This window comes from Coregonus clupeaformis, unplaced genomic scaffold (genome assembly GCF_020615455.1).
Source record: "Coregonus clupeaformis isolate EN_2021a unplaced genomic scaffold, ASM2061545v1 scaf0172, whole genome shotgun sequence".
NCBI lineage: Eukaryota > Metazoa > Chordata > Actinopteri > Salmoniformes > Salmonidae > Coregonus > Coregonus clupeaformis.
In genome coordinates, this window is record NW_025533627.1 from 518,335 (window position 1) to 541,632 (window position 23,298).

At 44.7% G+C, this 23,298-nt stretch overlaps 1 protein-coding gene and 1 pseudogene across 2 annotated transcripts; both read left to right on the forward strand.

Moving 5' to 3' along the window:
• Positions 1 to 4,451: 4,451 nt before the first annotated feature.
• Positions 4,452 to 7,502, forward strand: LOC123481356 (amine sulfotransferase-like). Of its 2 annotated transcripts, none has more exons than XM_045213923.1 (6): positions 4,452 to 4,690; positions 5,523 to 5,725; positions 5,827 to 5,980; positions 6,279 to 6,373; positions 6,694 to 6,868; positions 7,118 to 7,502. In XM_045213923.1, the coding sequence occupies exons 1-6, from the start codon at positions 4,549 to 4,551 to the stop codon at positions 7,243 to 7,245; spliced, it is 897 nt and encodes a 298-aa protein (XP_045069858.1). In that variant the 5' UTR covers positions 4,452 to 4,548; the 3' UTR covers positions 7,246 to 7,502. The 2 variants fall into 2 exon arrangements, with proteins under 2 accessions (XP_045069858.1, XP_045069859.1); XM_045213924.1 differs by having other exon boundaries at positions 4,454 to 4,690; positions 5,854 to 5,980.
• Positions 7,503 to 22,366: 14,864 nt separating this feature from the next.
• On the forward strand, positions 22,367 to 22,475 carry LOC121555700 (annotated as a pseudogene).
• Positions 22,476 to 23,298: the final 823 nt, after the last annotated feature.

Consider the following 23,298-nt stretch of genomic DNA (forward strand, 5'->3'; position numbering starts at 1 on the left):
CTGTCTGCTCTGGCCAAGAGGAAGGATAAGATGGTGATAGACCTGGCCAATGTCTGTGTGCATCCCAAATAGCACCCTATTCCCTATATAGTGCACTACTTTCAACCAGGGTCCATAGGCAGAGGGAGAGACTCATCTCTCCAGACCCAGTCCCGCTCTAACTCCTGAACAGGGGGAGGAAGGAGAGGTAGAGAGATGAGAGGAGGAGAAGTGCACCCCTCACCTCAGGACTATCTTCACACACTGGAAGTCTGTCTCCTCATCTCCCTGTCTCTCCCCTGCTCTCACTTGGGGCCAAAGCCAGGCCACTGGTACTCTTCAGCTGGCATTTACATAAAAATGACTAACTGTGAACTTTAACACCTTCTCACAAAGGAACTGTTTTGATGATGCAGAGTTGTTGATTCTGCTCTTTACAAGTCCTCACTGTCAGCTCTAGATATGGAAACACCATGTCCCTAGTATAACATAAGGGTGTATCCACTAGGATAACATAAGGGTGTATCAACTAGTATAACATAAGGGTGTATCCACTAGGATAACATAAGGGTGTATCCACTAGTATAACATAAGGGTGTATCCACTAGGATAACACAAGGGTGTATCCACTAGTATAACATAAGGGTGTATCCACTAGTATAACATAATGGTGTATCCACTAGTATAACATAAGGGTGTATCCACTAGTATAACATAAGGGTGTATAACATAAGGGTCTTTGCTGCACTCCACCAAACAGGATCTGCAGAGAAGAATGGGAGAAACTCCCCCAAATACAGGTGTGCCAAGCTTGTAGTGTCATACTCAAGGCTGTAATCTCTGCCAAAGGTGCTTCAAGAAAGTACTGAGTATAAGGTCTGAATACTTATGTAAATGTAATATTTCTGTTTTTTTTATTTGTAATAAATTTGCAAAAATTTCTAAAAACCTGTTTTTGCTTTGTCATTATGGGGTATTGTGTGTAGATTGATGTGGGTGGGGGGTGGGGAACAATTTAATCCATTGTAGAATAAGGCTGTAACGTAACAAAATGTGGAAAAATTCAAGGGGTCTGAATACTTTCCGACTGCACTTTTTACATGCACGAAGAAGAGGAATAGTTGACGGTGTCACGATCGTCGTATGGAGTAGACCAATGCGCAGCGTTAGTTGCGAACATACTTCTTTTATTAGTGAATAAACAACAAAAAACAACAAAACGATAACGTGACAGTCAACGGTCAAACACAAACCAACTCGAACAAGATCCCACAAACACAAAGGGAAAACAGACAGTTTAAATATGGCTCCCAATCAGAGACAACCAGCCACAGCTGACACTCGTTGCCTCTGATTGGGAGTCACTCTAGCCAACATAGAAATAAACAAACCAGAACTCCCAACATAGAAATACACCACATAGAATGACCCCACCCTGGCTCAACATATAGAGTCCCAGAGCCCGGGTGTGACAGTACCGCCCCCTAAAGGCGTGGACTGCGACCGCGCCTCACCCTGAACAAAACAGGGGAGGGCTGGGTGGGCATTCCTCCTCGGCGGCGGTTCTGGCTCCGGGCTTGCCCACCACCCTCCAATAATCCCCCATAGCGCCCCTGGTCCGATCTGGCCCCGCTGGCTGGAGCTGGACTGGACATAGTAGGAGCGGATAGCTTCAGCTCGGTGTGGAGCAGCCGACCGATACCTGATCAGGCACCGGTGACCCAGGCACGGGTTGTGCCGGACTGACGACGCCGCACCCCTGGCTGGTGCGTGGGAGCAGGACCGGACCGAGCTGGACGATGCGCACCCCTGGCTTGGTGCGTGGAGCAGCAACTGGCCGGACGGCCTGGCGATACGCACCCCTGGCTTGTGCGTGGAGCAGCAACGGGCGGACCGGGCTGACAATGCGCACCCCTGGCTTGGTGCGTGGAGCGGAACGGGCCTTACCAGGCTGACGACTCGCACCCATGGCTTGGTGCGTGAGCAGCAACGGGCGGACCGGGCTGACGATGCGCACCCCTGGCTTGGTGCGTGAGCCGAACGGGCCTCACCGGACTGACGACTCGCACCCCTGGCTTAGTGCGTGGAGCGGAACGGGCCTTACCAGGCTGACGACTCGCACCCCTGGCTTGGTGCGTGGAGCAGCAACGGGCGGACCAGGCTGGACGATGCGCACCCCTGGCTTGGTGCGTGGGCCGAACGGCCTCACCGGACTGACGACTCGCACCCCTGGCTTGGTGCGGAGTAGCAGGAAACGGGCTGGACCAGGCTGACGACTCGCACCCCTGGCTGGTGCGAGTAGCAGGAACGGGCTGGACCAGGCTGACGACTCGCACCCCTGGCTTGGGTGCGAGTGGCAGGAACAGGCCGGGCCGGGCTGGCGACGCGCACCGTAGGCTTGGTGCGAGTAGCAGGAACGGGCTGGACCAGGCTGACGACTTGCACCCCTGGCTTGGTGCGAGTAGCAGGAACGGGCTGGACCAGGCTGACGACTCGCACCCCTGGCTTGGTGCGAGTGGCAGGAACAGGCCGGGCCGGGCTGGCGACGCGCACCGTAGGCTTGGTGCGAGTGGCAGGAACAGGCCGGGCCGGGCTGGCGACGGCGCACCGTAGGCTTGGTGCGAGTGGCAGGAACAGGCCGGGCCGGGCTGGCGACGCGCACCGTAGGCTTGGTGCGAGTGGCAGGAACAGGCCGGGCCGGGCTGGCGACGCACACCGAAGGCTTGGTGCGAGAGGCAGGAACAGGCCGGGCCGGGCTGGCGATGCACACCGTAGGCTTGGTGCGAGTGGCAGGAACAGGCCGGGCCGGGCTGGCGACGCACACCGAAGGCTTGGTGCAAGAGGCAGGAACAGGCCGGGCCGGGCTGGCGACGCACACCGTAGGCTTGGTGCGAGTGGCAGGAACAGGCCGGGCCGGGCTGGCGACGCACACCGTAGGCTTGGTGCGAGTGGCAGGAACAGGCCGGGCCGGGCTGGCGACGCACACCGAAGGCTTGGTGGGAGGAACAGGAACAGGCCGGGCCGGGCTGGCGACGCACACCGTAGGCTTGGTGCGAGTGGCAGGAACAGGCCGGGCCGGGCTGGCGACGCACACCGTAGGCTTGGTGCGAGGGGCAGGAACAGGCCGGGCCGGCGACGCGCACCGTAGGCTTGGTGCGAGTGGCAGGAACAGGCCGGGCGGGCTGGCGACGCGCACCGTAGGCTTGGTGCGAGGGGCAGGAACAGGCCGGGCCGGGCTGGCGACGCGCACCGTAGGCTTGGTGCGAGGGGCAGGAACAGGCCGGACCAGGCTGGCGACGCGCACCGTACGCTTGGTGCGAGGGGCAGGAACAGGCCGGGCTGGGCTGGCGACGCGCACCGTAGGCTTGGTGCGAGGGGCAGGAACAGGCCGGGCCGGGCTGGCGACGCGCACCGTAGGCTTGGTGCGAGGGGCAGGAACAGGCCGGACCGGGCTGGCGACGCGCACCGTACACTTGGTGCGAAGGGCAGGAACAGACCGGGCTGGCGACGCGCACCGTACACTTGGTGCGAGGGGCAGGAACAGGCCGGACCGTACTGGGGACACACACCACTGGCCCTACACCGGGATCTGGAACGGGCCGGACCGGACTGGTAACACACCCCAGTACCTCTCGCCGTGCCTCTACACCTTCCTTCCCTTCTTTGACCAGTGACCCCCTTAACCTGGTGGCCTTCTGAATTCGCCCCTTGTCTGCCTCCGTCAGCCCCGTCGTCCATGCCCTGTGCCCCCCCCCTAAAAAATGTTTTGGGGTTGCCTCTCGTCCGTCCGACGACGACACTGATTACGCCGTTGCTCCTCTCTCCGTCGCGCCTCTACAGTCTCACTCCATGGCCGGCGATCCATCCCGGCCAGGATTTCCTCCCAGGTCCAGGACCCCTGCCAGTCCAAGATCTGCTCCCACGTCCAGGCTGCCTGCTCCTGGACACGCTGCTTGGTCCTGGTATGGTGGGATCTTCTGTCACGATCGTCGTATGGAGTAGACCAATGCGCAGCGTTAGTTGCGAACATACTTCTTTTATTAGTGAATAAACGACAAAAAATAACAACACGATAACGTGACAGTCAACGGTCAAACACAAACCAACTCGAACAAGATCCCACAAACACAAAGGGAAAACAGACAGTTTAAATATGGCTCCCAATCAGAGACAACCAGCCACAGCTGACACTCGTTGCCTCTGATTGGGAGTCACTCTAGCCAACATAGAAATAAACAAACCAGAACTCCCAACATAGAAATACACCACATAGAATGACCCCACCCTGGCTCAACATATAGAGTCCCAGAGCCCGGGTGTGACAGACGGACTGCACCGAGTGGAGTTAGTTACTGTGTTTAAACTTCAGTAACATGTCGTAGCGTTAGAATGATGACTCAGGAGTGTCCTTTATTGCAATGTCAGTGAACCCTCCTCCTAATAACTCTGTGAACCTTATCACAGGTTCCAAAGTCTAAACGTGCTGTATTCCAACTTCATTTGGTTCTTTGCAGCATAGCTATTCATATCCACTGTAGATACTAATATATATACAAAACTATCATTATTATGGAGGGGCTCACCGATAACCTGATCAAGTACAAGGACTATGTTTTTGCGAAGGATTTGTTCATCGCTGAGTACATTGACTCCCTGCAGACCTTTGAGATCCGGGACAGTGACATCTTTCTGGTCACTTACCCTAAGTCAGGTGAGTGACAAATCTACTGGATGGATAAACAGCGTTTGAGATGGTCCAGACACCTATCATACTTGGGGGTACTTGACATGAAAAAGGTTGAGATCCCTGCTCTGTTTAGGTCATCAGTGAGGAGAGAAACCTGTCACAGGTAGAGAGAATAAAAACAGCCTTTTAGAAAGTTAAAGGCACAATCCGGGATTGGAACATCCATCTTTGGAATTTTAAATGAGTAATATCTATTGTTCTTGAAAAATATAACTTAAATCCTCCCGAGTGGCGCAGCGGTCTAAGGCCCTGCAGCGCTTGAGGTGTCACTACAGGGCTCGATCCCGGGCTGTGTCGCAGTCAGCCGCGATCGGGAGACCCATGAGGCGACGCACAATTGGCCCAGCGTCGTCCGGGTTAAGGGAGGGTTTGGCCGGCCGGGACGTCCTTGTCCCATCGCGCTCTAGCGCCTCCTGTGGCGGGCCGGGCGCATGCACGGTTGTACGGTGTTTTCTCCGACACACTGGTGCGGCTGGCTTCCGGGTTAAGCAGTGTGTCAAGAAGCAGTGCGGGTTGGCAGGGTCGTGTTTCGGAGGACGCATGGCTCTCGACCTTCGCCTCTCCCGAGTCCGTACGGGAGTTGCAGCGATGGGACAAGACTGTAACTACCAATTGGGGAATATAACTTATACATTTCTCATGAGACATGACATAGTTCAACTGTCTTAATGCTTGTTTTACTCCAGCCCCTTCAGCTCTGGCAGGGGGACTGCTTCGTTGTTTTTTTCGAATCCCCTTTAACCATGTCGCTCCCAAGAGCTCTATGACTGACACCTTTCATGATGCTGACCTGTAGGAACGATCTGGGCACAGCAGATCATCACCTCTATCTGTGAGTCAGAGATGGGTGATGTCTATCCCAACAACTTAGAGATGATGCCATGGCTGGAGTATATGGAAAAACGCCCTGACTATTCCTTACGCCCCAACCCGCGGCTATTCACCTCCCACCTCACCCCCGTACTCATGCCCCCAGGCCTGAGGAACAAGAAGGCAAAGGTAGGCAGAGGAGGGGAAGATGGAGGCCCTACTGTATGGTTTGCATCCCAAATGTCACCCTTTTCTCTATATAGTGCACTACTTTTGACCAGAGCCCACAGGGCTGTAAATGTCTCTCTTGTTCTCAGATGATCTATGTGATGCGGAACCCAAAGGACAACGTGATTTCCTACTATCACTGGTGTATTAACTGGGCCTTGTTTGAGACCCCAAAGAGCTTCGAGGACTTTCTGGACCAGTGGTTAGCAGGGAATGGTAGAGTAAAGACATCATTCATATAACACCATGGTTGGGTCCCAAATGGCACCATATTCCTTCTCTACATAGTGCACTAATTTTCACCAGGGCCGATAGGGCTCTGGTCAAAAGTAGTGACCTATATAGGGAATAGGGTGCCATTTGGGACGCAAACAGCCTGTTATAACCCTGACAGGCTACGTCCTAAACGTCACCCTATTCACTATATAGTATAGTGCACTACTTTTGACCAACCCATGAATACTGTAATGACCTTGGCGACACAGCCTGTTATGACCATGTTATTGCCCTACAGTTTGTGCTTCGTCCTGGTTTGACCACATCAGAGAGTGGCACAGTAAGAGAGACCAGTACAACATCCTGTTTCTGACCTATGAGGACATGATCATGGTAAGATATTACAGACTCATCTTACACCTATGACCTCTGACCTCTGACCTCTGCTGGATAGCTAGCTAGAGACAACCAACCAGCCTGGCTTGCCTATCCCCAATCTTTTGGCCTAATTTTCCAATTTTATTAACAAGGATGGACATGAAATGAAGAGGGAGACAGACAGAGGACATAGTGTGTAGAAGTGCTGTGGGGCCGGCGTGTGATCCCACACAGGCAGGGGATTGCATATGTGCCGAGGGCAGTTGGACTTCACCACTTGACCAACCTCAGGCACAGGGGTTCCATCTTTAATGGACATGTTCCTCCTTTCTCAGGATCTGAAGACAGCCGTGCTGAAGATCTGCCGCTTCCTTGAGCGGGACCTGACTGAAGCAGACATCAACAAGATAGTGGAAAAAGCCACGTTCAAAAACATGAAACACGACCGCAAGGCCAACTACGAGTTCATACCAGAGGACATTCTCAAAAAGGGGCAGTTCCTACGCAAAGGTCAGGGCCTGTATTCACACAGCGTCTCTATACCAGTGTTGATCTAGGATCAGTTGTGCCTTTTAGATCATAATAAATGAGATCACATGGACATGGGGGACCTGATCCTAGATCAGTACTCCTACTCTGAGATGCTTCGTGAATATGGGCCTGAGATTGGGGAAAAAAAACTGTTTGTAAATAAACTGCATATAAACCATTTATAATGCTCTTACTCTGAATAATGACGTGTTGGTTGTGCTGTGACAGGTAAAATCGGGGAGTGGAAGAACATGTTCACGGTGGCCCAGAGTGAGAGGTTTGACCAGGTCTATGAGGAGCGGATGAAGGACGTGACTCTGAAGTTCATCTGGGACATGGATCAACAATCAGAGTGATGGAAAGGTGGAGCCTGCAGCTCTGCCGCCACAAACTACCCAGTGGACACTAAGCCATGAACATTCATGTCAATTATCTGTTGAATGTACCAAAACTTGATATCCATTACAGACAAAGGTCTCTTCTTCTTCGATGAGGGTTAACTGCGGTTGGCATCCAATTTGTTGCATTACTGCCACCTACTAGATTGGAGTATAGCGCCCTAATCGTTTTCTTGAAAAATAAAATTCAAAATAATTACTAATAATTAACCCCACCCTTCTCCACTATTTTAATATATTCACTCCTACCTCATGCCCTCAACCTGAAATGATGGGACATCACCACTTAACACTCCCTGTAACTCTTCTGCTGTCAAGTCTGGCACACCCAAGTCTCTGCAGCTGCCACCACAACCTGCGTTCCATCCCTGCAGTACAATGAATAACCATTGCTATGAATGCTAAAAATCCAATCTTACTGAAACATATATCACTTTCTTGCCTATCCCTCTGTACTGGTACATATCTCCTACTCTCACCACTCCCCTCCCCCCTTGACCCCTCTTCCTCTACTTTTCTTCACTGCCTCCGCATATTAAAGGTCTCTTCCTGGTGCACGCTTGCATTTAAAAGGTAACTACACCCCACAATCTAAATGTCTTCCATTTTTCCCAGACCTCAAAAATGCTCTCCTGATAGGGTTTAAACATTGTTGTGGACATAGAACATCCAATTGTGCTGTTTTGCTATTAAAAATGTGTACTTTTGAGAGCGAAAACCTGCAAAAACAGGGACAAACGGTCAACGGGGAAATCTAAAAGGAGAAAAGGGAACTTGGGGAAAAAACGGAATCAGGCAAACCATCGAAGGGATTTTTTAGTGCCCTAATGTACTAATAATAATAATATGCCATTTAGCAGACGCTTTTATCCAAAGCGACTTACAGTTATGTGTGCATAAATTTTTACTTATGGGTGGTCCCGGGGATCGAACCCACTACCCTGGCGTTACAAGCGCCATGCTCTACCAATTGAGCTACAGAGGACCACTACTACAGACATTGACAGTCTCCTAGACTGCTCCTAGAGGTCATATCCTATGTTGACTTATGACAAGTTCATGGACTAGGGCCTTATAAAATAGGCGTTGCGGACTGAATCACGGAATCCAGACATTAAACCGAAATTCAACAATATTCCAAAATGTATTGAACTTAGTAGGAAATCAACTAAATCTATTCAACTTGTTAGAAAACGCATTCATTTGCCTAAGTGAATCATAAGACATGAACAAAATCTATCAGTGATTCGTATTTCCATGCAACTTAATGAACCGACTAAAAACAAAGGCTGAATGTACTGCCTATATTTTGAGGGAAACACTATTATTTAATTTGATCAGGACAGGGCAGGGCAGCACATACAAACTGCATTTAGTCCAATAAAAATACATGATATTATTAGGGTGATAAATAAAAGGCAGTTGCTCCATGACACAAGAGTACGCTCTAGTGCAACAAAAAGCTTACAGCACCTGGTATTCCCAGACGGTCTCCCATCCACGTACTAACCAGGCCCGACCCTTCTTAGAGTACGTGACACCTTTACTTTATATAGTGTACCAAGAGTTGTTCCCTTGCTTACGGCCATACCAGCCTGAATACGCCCCTTTCGGTAATTGAGGAAATGGTTACATTCACGTTGGTATTGGAGGAGGAGGAGAGGGAATTGTTTGCTGCGTTTTGAAATCAATCTTTTGTTTGGTGAATTATTTGGAATCAAATTTGTCTCTTTGATTTATTAGCAGAGTTGTTTCTCCCCTAGCAGCTTTTGCTGTTGGGGGAAAGACAGAAAGGAAAAAGAAAGAACGATATATTTAGTTAATTGGACGGATTACAATGGCTACAATGACCAACGCGAGGGAACAGACAAAGAGTACTGGACATGGAGAAAATGTTCCTGGTGCATCATCGAGGGAAGAGTCCTATGACAAGTCTTGTACGGTGGCGGTGGAAATCACTGGGAGAAAAAAACTAACGATGATGGAATTGCTGAGAGGGATAAAGGAGGCCTTTGGAACGGTGACAGGGTGCAGATTGAAAGGTGATCAGAAGTACGAGATAACGATGTCGCATGTCCATGGGAAGGAGAGATTAATGGATGGTCTGAAGATCAAATCGTGCACGGTAATGGCGAGGGACATTTCAGCGGATGAGCTGGTGGTGTCCTTCATGAATTTACCAGTGTATATTAGTGACGATGCTGTCGTGGCAAACTTGGAAGGATGCGGTGTGACGGCGGTTTCTGTGATTAAGAGGAGGTTATGGCCAGGAACAGAGATCGCTGATGGTACAAGATTCTGTAAAGTCCGGTTTACAGACGTGGTGCGCTCACTACCATATTCTACCAAGTTCGAGACATTGGAGGGGACTGAGTACTTTCGGGGGATACACGACAGACAAGTTAAAGTGTGTCGAATTTGTATTCAGTCTGGACACGTAGTACGGGACTGTCCTGATTTTCTATGTCGCGATGTGGAGTACGAGGGCACTATGCGAGAGAGAGCGTCGAGAGAGAGCGTCGAGAGAGAGCGCGTCGAGAGAGAGGAGAGACCATGTAATGGATGTGGGGAGAGAGGAATGCGCTGTACGTGTAATGGGCCAACAGATGGTGAAGACATGGAACAACAGGAGGAGGAGATGGAAGAAGAGAGTGTGGAGGAGGGGGAACGCGATGGAGGACAGGGAAAAAGGAGGCAAGGATGGTGAAGGAGGAGGAGATGGTGAATCTACTGGGGCGGATGGGGATGGAATAGGGGCGAGCATGGACGTAGAATTCTTAAAATGGATACTTCACAGATGGAAAGGAGCCTGAGGGTGGAGGAGGAGGGGAGCAGAACACGGAAACATCTGAAGGTGAGGGAGAAGAGGCTCATGGAAGGGGTTATACCTGACACTACTCCTGAAAGTATGGATGTGAAGAGGAAGGACTCTGAGGGTGAAGTGTCCTCGGGTGAAGTCCAAAGGGTGAGGAAAGAAGCAAAGGAAAGGAGGCAGGGCAAGATCAAGAAGAAGAAAAAAAATAAAGACTGGGTCTTGATGATGGAAACAATCAACATAATACTTTTAAATTATGATGAGTGTTATATCTGCTAATATTGATGGATTAAGAAATATGGAAAAGTTGGAACAGACAGTGAGTCTGCTACAGGCTGATATGTCATGCCTCCAAGAGACACACTGGACTGATAGTATGATGGATGGAGTAAGAATGAGATGGATGGATTTGATTTATTATAATAATGGTGGGGAGAGGAAGTGTGGGGTTGCTATATTAATTAAGAGGGAAAGTGTGCAGAATATTAGGCAAGTGTATGCGGATGAAGAGGGTAGACTTTTGAGTGTTACATTTGAATTTCTAAAATGTGCAATACACTTTATTGAATGTTTATGCACCTAATAGATGATACTGACCGAGCTGTATTTTTTTAAGGCACTTGAGAAACATTGTGTGGGTAAATGTATATTGGTTGGGGATTTTAACGTTAAATTGACTAAACTGGACATGTCAAGGAGTACTTTGTTGCGCTCTGACATGTCAAGGCGAGTATTGTTGGGGATAATTTAGGATCATTGTGTGAGTGATGTTTGGAGGGGAATGCATCCAGGTCAGAGAGTTTTTTTTCAAGGAGGCAGGTAGTTTTAAAGGGTCTCAGGCAAAGCCGCATAGATTATTGTTTAGTGGTTGAAAATGTTGTGCAATATGTACACACAAGATTAGGTATGATTTTGTATGAAGTGATCATGCCTCTCTTGGGTTCATGCTGGGTCCTAGTGTGCCTTCTAGAGGGGGTGGAGTATGGTGTTTGAATGCTGAGCTATTAAAAGGAAAATATATTGATATTGTCACACCCTGGCTCTGGGGACTCTAATATGTTGAGCCAGGGTGTGTAGAGTCTATGTGTTTTTGGTCTATGTTCTCATTCTAGTCAGTTGTGTTTCTATGTTGGCTGGTGTGGTTCTCAATCAGAGGCAACGTGAATCAGCTGTTGCTTGTTGTCTCTGATTGGGAACCAGACTTAGTCAGCCTGTTTCCCACAGTGTATTGTGGGATCTTGTTCCGTGTTGGTTTATGTTTGTTAACCAAGGACTTCACGTTATCGTTTGTTGTTTTGTTCGTGTAATCAGTTAATAAATAAGTATGTTTGCAAATAACGCTGCGCGTTGGTTCTCCTCCTTCGACGATCGTGACAGATATGATTTCTGATTGTATTAATAGAGAAATATTGAGTGATTTTAAACGTCTTAATACTGCATTGTGGTGGAGGGTCTAAAAGAGAAGATTAGAGGGTTGAGTATTAACTGTGCAAGACGGAGGAATTTTCTATTAAAGAGGGAGAGGATAGCTTTGAATAAAATACTTGAAATGGAGCTGGAAAAAGTTGATACGGTGGAGGGTTATGATATTGCAGGTTTTATGGAAGCTCAGGCTGCGGTACATACAGTGGGGGAAAAAAGTATTTAGTCAGCCACCAATTGTGCAAGTTCTCCCACTTAAATAGATGAGAGGCCTGTAATTTTCATCATAGGTACTTGTCAACTATGACAGACAAATTGAGAAGAAAAAAAATCCAGAAAATCACATTGTAGGATTTTTTATGAATTTATTTGCAAATTATGGTGGAAAATAAGTATTTGGTCACCTACAAACAAGCAAGATTTCTGGCTCTCACAGACCTGTAACTTCTTCTTTAAGAGGCTCCTCTGTCCTCCACTCGTTACCTGTACTAATGGCACCTGTTTGAACTTGTTATCAGTATAAAAGACACCTGTCCACAACCTCAAACAGTCACACTCCAAACTCCACTATGGCCAAGACCAAAGAGCTGTCAAAGGACACCAGAAACAAAATTGTAGACCTGCACCAGGCTGGGAAGACTGAATCTGCAATAGGTAAGCAGCTTGGTTTGAAGAAATCAACTGTGGGAGCAATTATTAGGAAGACATGCAAGACCACTGACCTCCTTCCATCAGCAAGGGCATTGAAGATGAAACGTGGCTGGGTCTTTCAGCATGACAATGATCCCAAACACACCGCCCGGGCAACGAAGGAGTGGCATCGTAAGAAGCATTTCAAGTTTATGGAGTGGCCTAGCCAGTCTCCAGATCTCAACCCCATAGAAAATATTTGGAGGGAGTTGAAAGTCCGTGTTGCCCAGCGACAGCCCCAAAACATCACTGCTCTAGAGGAGATCTGCATGGAGGAATGGGCCAAAATACCAGCAACAGTGTGTGAAAACCTTGTGAAGACTTACAGAAAACATTTGACCTGTGTCATTGCCAACAAACGGTATATAACAAAAGTATTGAGAAACTTTTGTTATTGACCAAATACTTATTTTCCACCATAATTTGCAAATAAATTCATAAAAAAATCCTACAATGTGATTTTCTGGATTTTTTCCCCTCATTTTGTCTGTCATAGTTGACGTGTACCTATGATGAAAATTACAGGCCTCTCTCATCTTTTTAAGTGGGAGAACTTGCACAATTGGTGGCTGACTAAATACTTTTTTCCCCCCACTGTATATTGTATGTCGGTTGAGCCTCTGGTGGCTCTCCTTAATAAAGCAGACGTCCAGATCCGAGGCGTTTCTATTCCAGGTGGTGGAGTCAGCATTGTGCAGCAATATGCAGATGACACTACAATTACTGTTAGAGATGTTGAAAGTGTAAATAGAGTGATGGAGTGTTTTGAGCTCTTTGGGAAAGCATCGGGTGCTAAGATAAATGTAGAAAAGACTGAGGTCTTGTATATGGGGCTAGTGAATGATAATGAGTGTAGATATAATTTTAAAAGAGCTAATGGCTATATTAAAGCGCTGGGAGTTATTTTGGGCATTGATGAAAAGGAGGCATGTGATAGGACTTGGACAGGTGGATTAAATAAAATCAAAACAAACTTTGGCATTTTGGAGATGGAGGAATTTAAAATTGAAAGGAAAAGTAGTGGTAACAAATTCTTTACTGATATCTAAATGTTTGTGTGTCATGGGTGTGCTTCAGATGCCTGAGTGGGTTTTAAAAATAACTTAATTTAGTTGTTTCTAACTTCTTGTGGGATGGCAAAGGGGCTAGAATATCTAGGGTATAAAGATGGGGGTCTAAAATTAGTGGACATAGACGTGAAAAGAAAAGCATTAAGAATTAAAATTATGCAGAAGTATTTATATGGGGAGGAAGGATATGGGTGGAAGAGGTTTTTTAGGAAGTATTTGTATGATTATGGTGGATGTGAAGAGAGTGGGCTATTAACGATACGGAAAAAGCCTATGGATGAACAAGTTCCTCTGTTTCATCAGGAAGTGTTATGTGCATGGGGAGAATTTCTTCCTCGTGTTCAGTATGTGTGTGAGCATAAGGATATAGTACTGAATCAACCTGTGTTTTTAAATCCCAAAATTATGTTCAATGATAAAGTCTTGTATAATCCCCTTTTTATGAGGGCTGGTCTGAGACTTATTAAAGACTTTGTATATGAAGTTATTCCTGGGTTTCTAAGAGACCAGGCCATTTATGACACTGTGAATGATACAGTATGGAAAGGTACTACATTGAATGGATTTGAACGTGTGAAAAGTAGCATTCCAGCAGAATGGTTTTCTGTCATAAATGGAGATGAAATTAGGGAAGATTTATATGTATTACCGAATTTATACATTGAGAATGGGGATAAATGGAAAACATTGTCTAGTGTCAGAACAAATGGTTTTTATAAAAGATGACTGGTTACTGACAGGCCTGCTGCTGAGAAGATGTGGGTAAAACTGTTTCCGAAGTTGGATGTAAAAGTATTATGGAAAAATGTATACTTACATGGAAATAAATTAGAATGTGAAAACAACGATTTTAAAATAAGACATAAATCGGATATTCACAAAAGTAGTGCTGCATCAAATTAATAAAGAATAAAAAAGAGAATGTGATATATGTGGTAAGGTACCGGAAAATGTATTACACTTATTTGTAGAATGTGAGGAATTAAAAGATTTGTTTTGTAAAGTAAAGGAAATGATATGTAAAAACTGGGGGAGTGGTATGTTGGAAAAGCATGCGTGGGAGGAATTGGTTTTATTTGGAGTGCGTGAAGAATGTAAAGGGGTTAATGTGAGGTTGTTGAATGTTGTATTGAGCTTTGTTACGTATGCTATTTTTTGTGGGAGGAATTATGCTTATTTTGAAGGGAGGAGGGTAAGGGTGTGGGGTATTTTTGTAGCGTTGTTTAAGAAGCACATCTATATGTTTTATAGTTATGGAATGGAAGATTTTGATGAACATTTTGTTGAGGGGAGTGGGTTGATTGCAAGGGTGGATGGAGGAATTACTTATAATTTTTAAAAGCACTATATTTCAATATTTTATTTTTTATTTGATAGGGGGTTGCTTTTAATCTGCCTATTTTGGGGGCAATTTATGTCTTAGTCATGTCTGTTTTTATCTATACTAGTTTTTGTGTATTTTTATTTATTTGATTTGATAGGGGGTGAATTGTTCACCTGCCTATGGTAGATTTGTTTATTGTGTATTGTTCATTGTATATAATACTGTAAATATTTTAATTTAAGTGTTTTTGATAAATAAAGAAAAAAATAAAAATACGTCCGATCTCGGAAGCAAAGCAGGGTCGGTCCTGGTTAGTACTTGGATGGGAGGCTGCCTGGGAATACCAGGTGTTGTATGCTTTTTGTTCCACTAGAGCGTACTCTTGTGTCATAAAGCAACTGCCTTTATTCATCACCCTAATAATATTATGTATTTTTATTGGACTAAATGCAGTTTATGTGCTGCCCTGCCCTGATCAAATTAAATAATAGACAGTGCATTTCCCTCAAAATATAGGCAGTACATTCAGCCTTCGTATAGGCAGTGTACCAAGAATTGTTCCTCGCTTACGGCCATACCAGCCTGAATACGCGCTTCGGTGAGGAGAGTAAGACAGGTGCAGGTGATTAAGCTGTAAGTGAGTGTTTGCTCGAGAGCTATTTGCTTGATTTTCTTAGTTTATTGACGGACAATTGTTTGATTTTGAATTCAAATAAGTTTAAGGTTAGTGAGTTTTTCCCCCCTTGCAGTTCTGCTGCTTGGGGGTGAGTTTTTTTAGACTTTTTTCCTGATTGCTTAATGACAGACAACATGGCAACGAATAATGGAACGGATAAAGACAAAGGCAATGATTAAGAACACGAAGATAATGGCGAGAGACATGATGGCAAACGAACTCATCGTCTCGATTATGAATTTGCCAGTTTATATCGAGGACGGAGCTATACTGGGAAAACTGCAGAGCTGGGGTGTAGCTGCCATCTCGGAAATCAGAAGGAGAGTCTCGCCGGGGGACGGAAATCGTGGATGGGACGAGATACTGTAAGGTAAAGTTCACGGACACCGTGCAGTCCTTGCCGTATTCCACTAAGTTCGAGACAATGGAGGGTGGTGAATATTTCAGGGTGATTCATGACAAGCAGGTTAGGGTATGCCGCCTGTGTATTCAACCTGGACATATTTTCAAGGACTGCCCTGACTTTAGGTGTTTTAAGTGCGGAAACCAGGGACACTATGCGAGGGAATGTGCTGGAGCGAGAGATAGGGCAGTTTGCGCAGGATGTCGGAAGAGAACCGATGAGTGCAACTGTGGGAGAGGTTGTAAATGAGGAGGAGAGCCAGGACCTCTTCATGGAAGCTGATGTATCACCGAGGAGGAGAAGAAGAGGATGGGAAAGAGGACGTGGAGGAAGGTGGAGAGATGGAGAAAGAAAGAGGGGAGAAGATAGAGCAAAAAGGTAGACGAAATAGGGAGCAGCTTGGACTCAGAGATGAGAAGGAGTTTCCAGGAGGAGGGGGAGGGCTGGGTGGAGGCACAGATTTTTTGGGAAAGCTCAGGCCTTTGCGAGCACCTCGGGGGTGAAGATATGGAGGGAGTTTGATTTTGACGACAATACCAGAGACGGAGAGATACGGGGAGCACAACGGATGTGGGAGTAAAGAATTTGAGTTGGTTGGACGAAATGGACTTGGAGGAGATATCTGATACGGACGAAGGGGTAAAGATAGTTTTTCTAAGGGAAAGATACAGGAAGAGGAAAGCGAGGGGGGAAGAAGGAAAGAAACAGGACAAAAGTATGTGGATATCCTATGTCTACAAGAGACGCATTGGGACAATGATTGTGTATTGAAAGTAAAACAAATATGGAGGGATTTTATCTTTGTTAATAATGGTAGAGGGAATTCTAGTGGGGTTGCTATTCTAGTGAGAAAGGATGTGGTGGACAAAGTGGATGTACATGATGATAATAATGGGAGGGTTTTAGTTTTAGATTTTGAGTATATGGATATGAAGTTTAGAATTATAAATGTGTATGCGCCCAAATAACGAAATAGAGCGCAAGGTTTTATTTGTTGAAGTGGTGTCATCGCCCCTGGCTCTGGGGACACTGTTATGTTGAGCCAGGGTGTGTAGATAATGTGTTTTTGTTTCTATGGGTGCTATTTCTATGTTGGCCAGAGTGGCTCCCAATCAGAGGCAACGAGTGTCAGGTGTTGCTGGTCGTCTCTGATTGGGAGCCATATTCTCTGACAGTCTGTTTTTCATTGGTGTTTGTGGGATTTTGTTTCTAGTCTGTTTATGGTAGACCGTGAACTGTCACGTATCGTTTGTTGTTTTGATCGTATCTCGTAATAAAGAGTATGTTTGCCTGCAACGCTGCGCCTTGGTCCTCATCTATTCCTGACGATCGTGACAAGTGGGACGATGGAGTGTGGGAAATTGCATCGTGGTGGGGGATTTTAATGTGAAATTGGACAGATTAGATATGACAAGGGGAGCTGCTTTTAGGAGAATTGATGCATCTAGAGGGGTTTTAAAGAAAATGATGTTTGAGAAAAAACTTATTGACATATGGAGAGATGACAATCCCAATAAACGAGAATTTTCTAGAAGGCAGGTGGTTTTAGGGAATTAAAACAAACTAGAATATATTTGATTTTAGTTAAAGGTTTAAGGGATTTTATGAAAGATGTTAAGTATGTTTTTACAACGTTCAGTGATCATGCATGTTTAATTTTCTCGGTGGGTTTAGACAAGGAAAGAATAGGAGGTGGTACGTGGTGTATGAATGCGAAGTTATTTGGGGGATGAGGATTATTGTAAACAACTTAAATCTTTGATAACATGTGAAATGGAGGATAAGCAGCAATGGGGCTTTAACTGATTATTTAACTCTGGAGAGATCTGTGAGACAGGGATGTCCTTTATTTGCTTTATTGTATGTTTTATCAGCTGAACCTTTAGCGGCTTTTCTTAAGAAGGATAAATTTATTAATTGCGTACAGACACCACAGGGGGGATTTAGTTTGATTCACCAATATGCAGATGACACAACTATAACAGTTAGAGATGAGGACAGTGGAAAAAGGGTAATAGAAGGTTTTAAAGTATATGGAAGAGCATCAGGAGCTAAAGTTAATATAGAAAAGTCTGTTGTAATGTATATTGGGAAGGTAAATGAGGGGAATTTTCCTTTTAAAGAGTTCAAATAATATTTGAAGGTGTAAAAGAAAAAGAAGCTAGGGATTTGACATGGAGTGGGGTGATAAATAATGTCAGGAAGGTTGTAAATATGTGGAAGGGGAGGTTGTTAAAATTAAAAAAGGGGAAGGTTATTGTTATAAATTCTTTACTGATGTCAATTTGTATTCACGTCATGAATGTCTTAGATTTGCCAGAATGGGTTTTAACTGAAATGAATAAGATTTTAGTTGAATTTTTATGGGATGGGAAGGGGGCGAAAATCGCTTTTAAAACATTGATTGCGGGTTATGAGGAGGGGGATTGAAGTTAGTGGATCTAAGGGTGAGGAAAATAGAGATAAGAGTGAAAATGGTTCGGAAGTATTTATATGGGGGAATTAGATTACGGGTGGAAAAAGTTTTTTGCAGAGTATTTGCAGGAGGTTGGGAGGATAGGGGATAATGGTTTATTAATGTGTGTAAAACAAGAAATATACCTTTGTTTTATAAGGACGTTTTCGAGGCTTGGGGGCAGGTTTTACCACATATTTCTTATGAATGTAACATTTTGTAAAATATTTTAAGTTAGCCAATCTTTTTTAATCCAAAGATCAAATTTGATCATACAATGTTGTATTGTAAATATTTTATGAGAGCTGGGATGAGACAGATTGGTGATATTATATATGAGGTCAGGCCGGGGTTTCTACCGTACAAGCTATTTATGACAATGTTGTTGAGGTCGATGATGAAATAAGCAAAACTACAGTAGAAAATATGTATAAGAGCATTTTAGGGTGCATTCCGGAGGAGTGGGTTGTTTTAATAAATACAGAGGAGGTTGAGAGCCAGGGGTTTACCGGTTTTATTTTATGAAAATAATGGAGTGAAACGTGATTTGTCAGGCTTGAAAGTTAAAACAGTCTGTAGTAAATGTATTTTAAAAATGATAAAAGTGCCTGCTTCGGAGAAAGTGTGGTCGGAGGTTTTTGTAGATGTATGGGAAATGTGTGAGTGTGGAGGTATTTTTTAAGAGTATGTTGGAGATAAATATAGAGATAATGCATAGATATGGTGGAGGCAACTTTGAAAAACAATGTGTGGGGGAGTACATTTATTAGAATTTCATCAAATGGAAAACTTGTGTTTAATTATTAATTGGATTAGGTGAGTGTTTTAATTGTTAAGTATTTTGCCTGAAAAGGTGAACTTACAAGAGGCAAAAGAGCAAGTACACGATCACCGGGACTAAACTCAGCCTGTCCGTCATATTTCAGTTTCTGTTGAGAACATATTAGTTTTTATTTCGCCAGTTCACCAGCCCTATACAACTTCAGCCTAAAACCAATTACATAGTCAATAAGGTTCCGAGCTGGTTCTTCAGGCAAACAACCAACCTGCAGCACTGCTAAAGGCCCACGCACCTTATGACCAAACACTAAGTCATTTGGGCTAAACCCTGTGCTTTCCTGCACTACTTCATGCGCAGCAAGTAAGCCAAGGTAAGCCGTCCTCCCAATCTGCAGACAGTTCTGTACAATATGCACGAAGCAAGGATTTTAAAGTTTGATGAAAACGTTCCAAAGCTCCCTGGCTCTCGGCATGGAACACAGTAGACTTGTTGTGTTTAACTTTAAGCTGTTTGAGAACCTGAGCAAATCAATGGGAGGTAAAGTTAGACCCCTGATCTGACTGGATGATTTTGGAATCCCAAATATTGAAATAAATTGAGTTAACGCTTTAACTACTGATTTTGAGTTACTGGTACGGCAAGGAAAAAGCTGCCGGATATCTAGTTGCTTGACACATAAGTTAATAACTAGCTATGACCTGACTTGGACCATGGTAAAGGCCCAACACAATCAATAATAAGATGCTCAAAAGGTTGACCTACGGCTGGTATTGGATACAAAGGTGCTGGCTTTAAAACCTGGTTTGGCTTGCTTGTGCGCTGACACGTATCACAAGTTTCAATAAACTGAGCTACATCCCGCTTTAAACGTGGCCAGAAAAAATTACGGAGTATACCATTATAAGTTTTACGAACACCCATATGACCTGCCACATCATCGTGTGATGTTTGCAACACTTTATTTCGCAAAGTAGTAGGCACAACTATTTGAAAGACTGGTTCTCCTAGACCCTGATCATAGTGTGGAACCCATTTCCTGACCAACAGCCCATCAAGAAGAAAATAACACTGAGCACTATTCCTCACCACTGAATCAGGAACAACTTTATCAAACAGATCAGCCAAGGTAGTGTCGGCCTTTTGCTCAGCTATCAATGAATCTCTAGAACTAGTCAACTGTTCTGTCTGGAGTTTGACTGGCAACTCAAGACATTCTGGCTTACTCTCAACATTATTATGAGAGGCAGCGCGGGTAACAGCACAAACTGGACATACCTTAGGAGACACACAGTTGAGATCTGGAGATATCCTTGCTGGGGACACTGAAGGTTGCTTCATAAAGATGTTTAAATTTGCCATCTGCCCACACCTTACTACCCGCCAAGTCATTCCCCAAAATCATGTGTACTCCCTCTACTGGCAACTGGGGTCTAACCCCAACATCTACATCACCCTCTACCAGACCACATTTTAGGGTAACTTCATGTAAAGGAGAGTGGAATTAAACCCACACCACGTACCATTACACATCTGCCAGCATCAGACTCCTTAGAGAACGGCAACACAGATTCCAAAATAAAAATAATCTAAAAGCTCCAGTGTCTCTTAAGATCTTGATTGAAACATTTTGGTTGCCGTCTACCAGGGACACTACACCATCTGAAATAAAGGCTGAAAAATCACCGTGGGAAGACTGAGAATCAAACTCAACTAGTGGCTGAAAAAACTGGTAGTCAGAGGCTGTAACAGGAGCTGCCATTACAGAAGGACTAACTTGACCCGACTTTTTTTGATTTAAGGAGAGGACAATCTTTCTTCCAATGTCCTTCAACTAAACAGTAGCGACAGGTATAAGCATTAACCGGTGCTTTAAGTCCTCCAGACCCAAACTTCTGCTGAGGCCTTTGAAAAGAAGCTCCAAAATAAGGTGACCTACTATTCCTAGAACGGAAGTTATTTTTATGGTACATGTCACTGTTTGACTCAAATGGCTTTTATGTGTTAGCCTGTACTCATCTGCAAGGACTGCTGCATCACCTGGAGACTTAACTTTACATTCATTTATGTATGTAGCAACCTGGTCAGACACAGATTTTTTGAACTGTTCTAACACAATCAAATTAGACAGACCCTCAAAAGTACTAACTTCAGAAGCTGTACACCAACAATTAAATGCAGAAGTCAAATCACAAACAAACTCAGAATAGGTTTGTGAATCTAACATTTTCCTGTAACGAAAACGTTGACGATATGCCTCTGGCACAAGCTCGTAGACCTTCAGAACTGCTGATTTAACTTTATCATACACTTTACTGTCAGCTACACTCAGTGCTACAAAAGCCTCACGCGCTTTACCTGTAAGTACACATTGCAACAACATAGTCATGTCCAAATCAGACCAAGCTCCAGCTTCCGCAATACGCTCAAATAAAGCAAAGTATGTGTCTGGATCTGACTCGTCAAATTTAGGCAACAAACAAAGATTCCGTGAAACGTCAAACTGTGGTAGTCCCTCTGGTCTATTAGCATTTCTCCAACTGCATATGCAAACATCTCCCTCTGCTGGTCAAAAGTTAACAAAGGACTAGACTGAAAACTTGTACCCTCACTACTTGCAGATTGACACGAAAAAACACCAATTTCCATAAGACCCTGATTTAATTTAGCTTTAACAGTCTCTAATAATTTTTGTATCAACAATCTCAATCTGATAATGTTCAGCAATTTCAATTAACTGCTCCTTAGTACACAACTCTAAGGCTACCGCTGAAGGAGCTTGAACAAAACCACTCAGAATATAAGACATTTTACTCAACCAATACAACCATTACAAATGCTCCAAAACAAAAACAAATACACAATTCACCAGCTGTCAGTCTGGGTTCAAGGACAAGAGCCACACCCCACTATCCTCCAAAAACTAACTAACTAACTGGCCCTAGTCTTCGTGCAGTCACATGTGGTGGGGTTTTATGCACACAAAACCAGTGGAGTGGAAAAGACAACCAGAAACTGGCAGCCCCCCCCATAACCACGGAGGTGCTCCCGAGCCGACGTAAGGGAAAAGGAAAAGGGAAGCTCTACCCACGTTCACTGCCACCTAAAACAAAAACACCACGAGCCTCCTACTGACACTCGCTGATAAGCCTGAACAGGACAGGACTCCCACTTGAACAACAACCCAGAAAAACCCAGAGTGAATTGCTACCCAAATTGACCTACCAAATTAACTAAACCAAAAGAACACATGGCTCTCAACGCTCTCTCCAACAAGATTGGCCCAACCAAAACATCCCCTCAAACAAAACATTTGGCAATCTGAACTAAACTAACCCAAATTAACTATAAAACAAGTCAAATAAGCCAAATTACAAATAAACAAACGCATCAATAATAAAGCAAAACCTAAACCAACTATATAGTGTACCAATAATTGTTCCCTCGCTTATGGCCATACCAGCCTCAATACGCCTGATCTCGGATGCTAAGAAGGATCGGGCCTGGTTAGTACTTGGATGGGAGACCGCCTGGGAATACCAGGTGCTGTAAGCTTTTTGTTCCACTAGAGAGTACTCTTGTGTCATGGAGCAACTGCCTTTTATTTATCACCCTAATAATATCATGTATTTTTATTGGACTAAATGCAGTTTGTATGTGTTGCCCTGCCCTGCCCTGATCAAATTAAATAATAGTGTGTTTCCCTCAAAATATAGGCAGTACATTCAGCCTTTGTTTTTAGTCGGTTCATTAAGTTGCATGGAAATACGAATCACGGATACATTTTGTTCATGTCTTATGATTCACTTAGGCAAATGAATGCGTTTTCTAACAAGTTGAATAGATTTAGTTGATTTCCTACTAAGTTCATTACATTTTTGAATATTGTTGAATTTCGGTTTAATGTCTGGATTCCGTGATTCAGTCCGCAACACCTATTTTATAAGGCCCTAGTCCATGAACTTGTCATAAGTCAACATAGGATATGACCTCTAGGAGCAGTCTAGGAGACTGTCAATGTCTGTAGTAGTGGTCCTCTGTAGCTCAGCTGGTAGAGCATGGCGCTTGTAACGCCAGGGTAGTGGGTTCGATCCCCTGGACCACCCATAAGTAAAAATGTATGCACACATGACTGTAAGTCGCTTTGGATAAAAGCGTCTGCTAAATGGCATATTATTATTATAGTACATTAGGGCACTAAAAAATCCCTTCGATGGTTTGCCTGATTCCGTTTTTTCCCCAAGTTCCCTTTTCTCCTTTTAGATTTCCCCGTTGACCGTTTGTCCCTGTTTTTGCAGGTTTTCGCTCTCAAAAGTACACATTTTTAATAGCAAAACAGCACAATTGGATGTTCTATGTCCACAACAATGTTTAAACC

Excerpts from the sequence above, each read along its gene's own strand:
- LOC123481356 (XM_045213923.1), top strand. The coding sequence starts at position 4,549 with ATGGAGGGGCTCACCGATAACCTGATCAAGTACAAGGACTATGTTTTT. Across the intron at positions 4,691-5,522 it reads GGTCACTTACCCTAAGTCAG|GAACGATCTGGGCACAGCAG; the intron begins GTGAGTGACAAA and ends GCTGACCTGTAG. Across the intron at positions 5,981-6,278 it reads CCAGTGGTTAGCAGGGAATG|TTTGTGCTTCGTCCTGGTTT; the intron begins GTAGAGTAAAGA and ends ATTGCCCTACAG.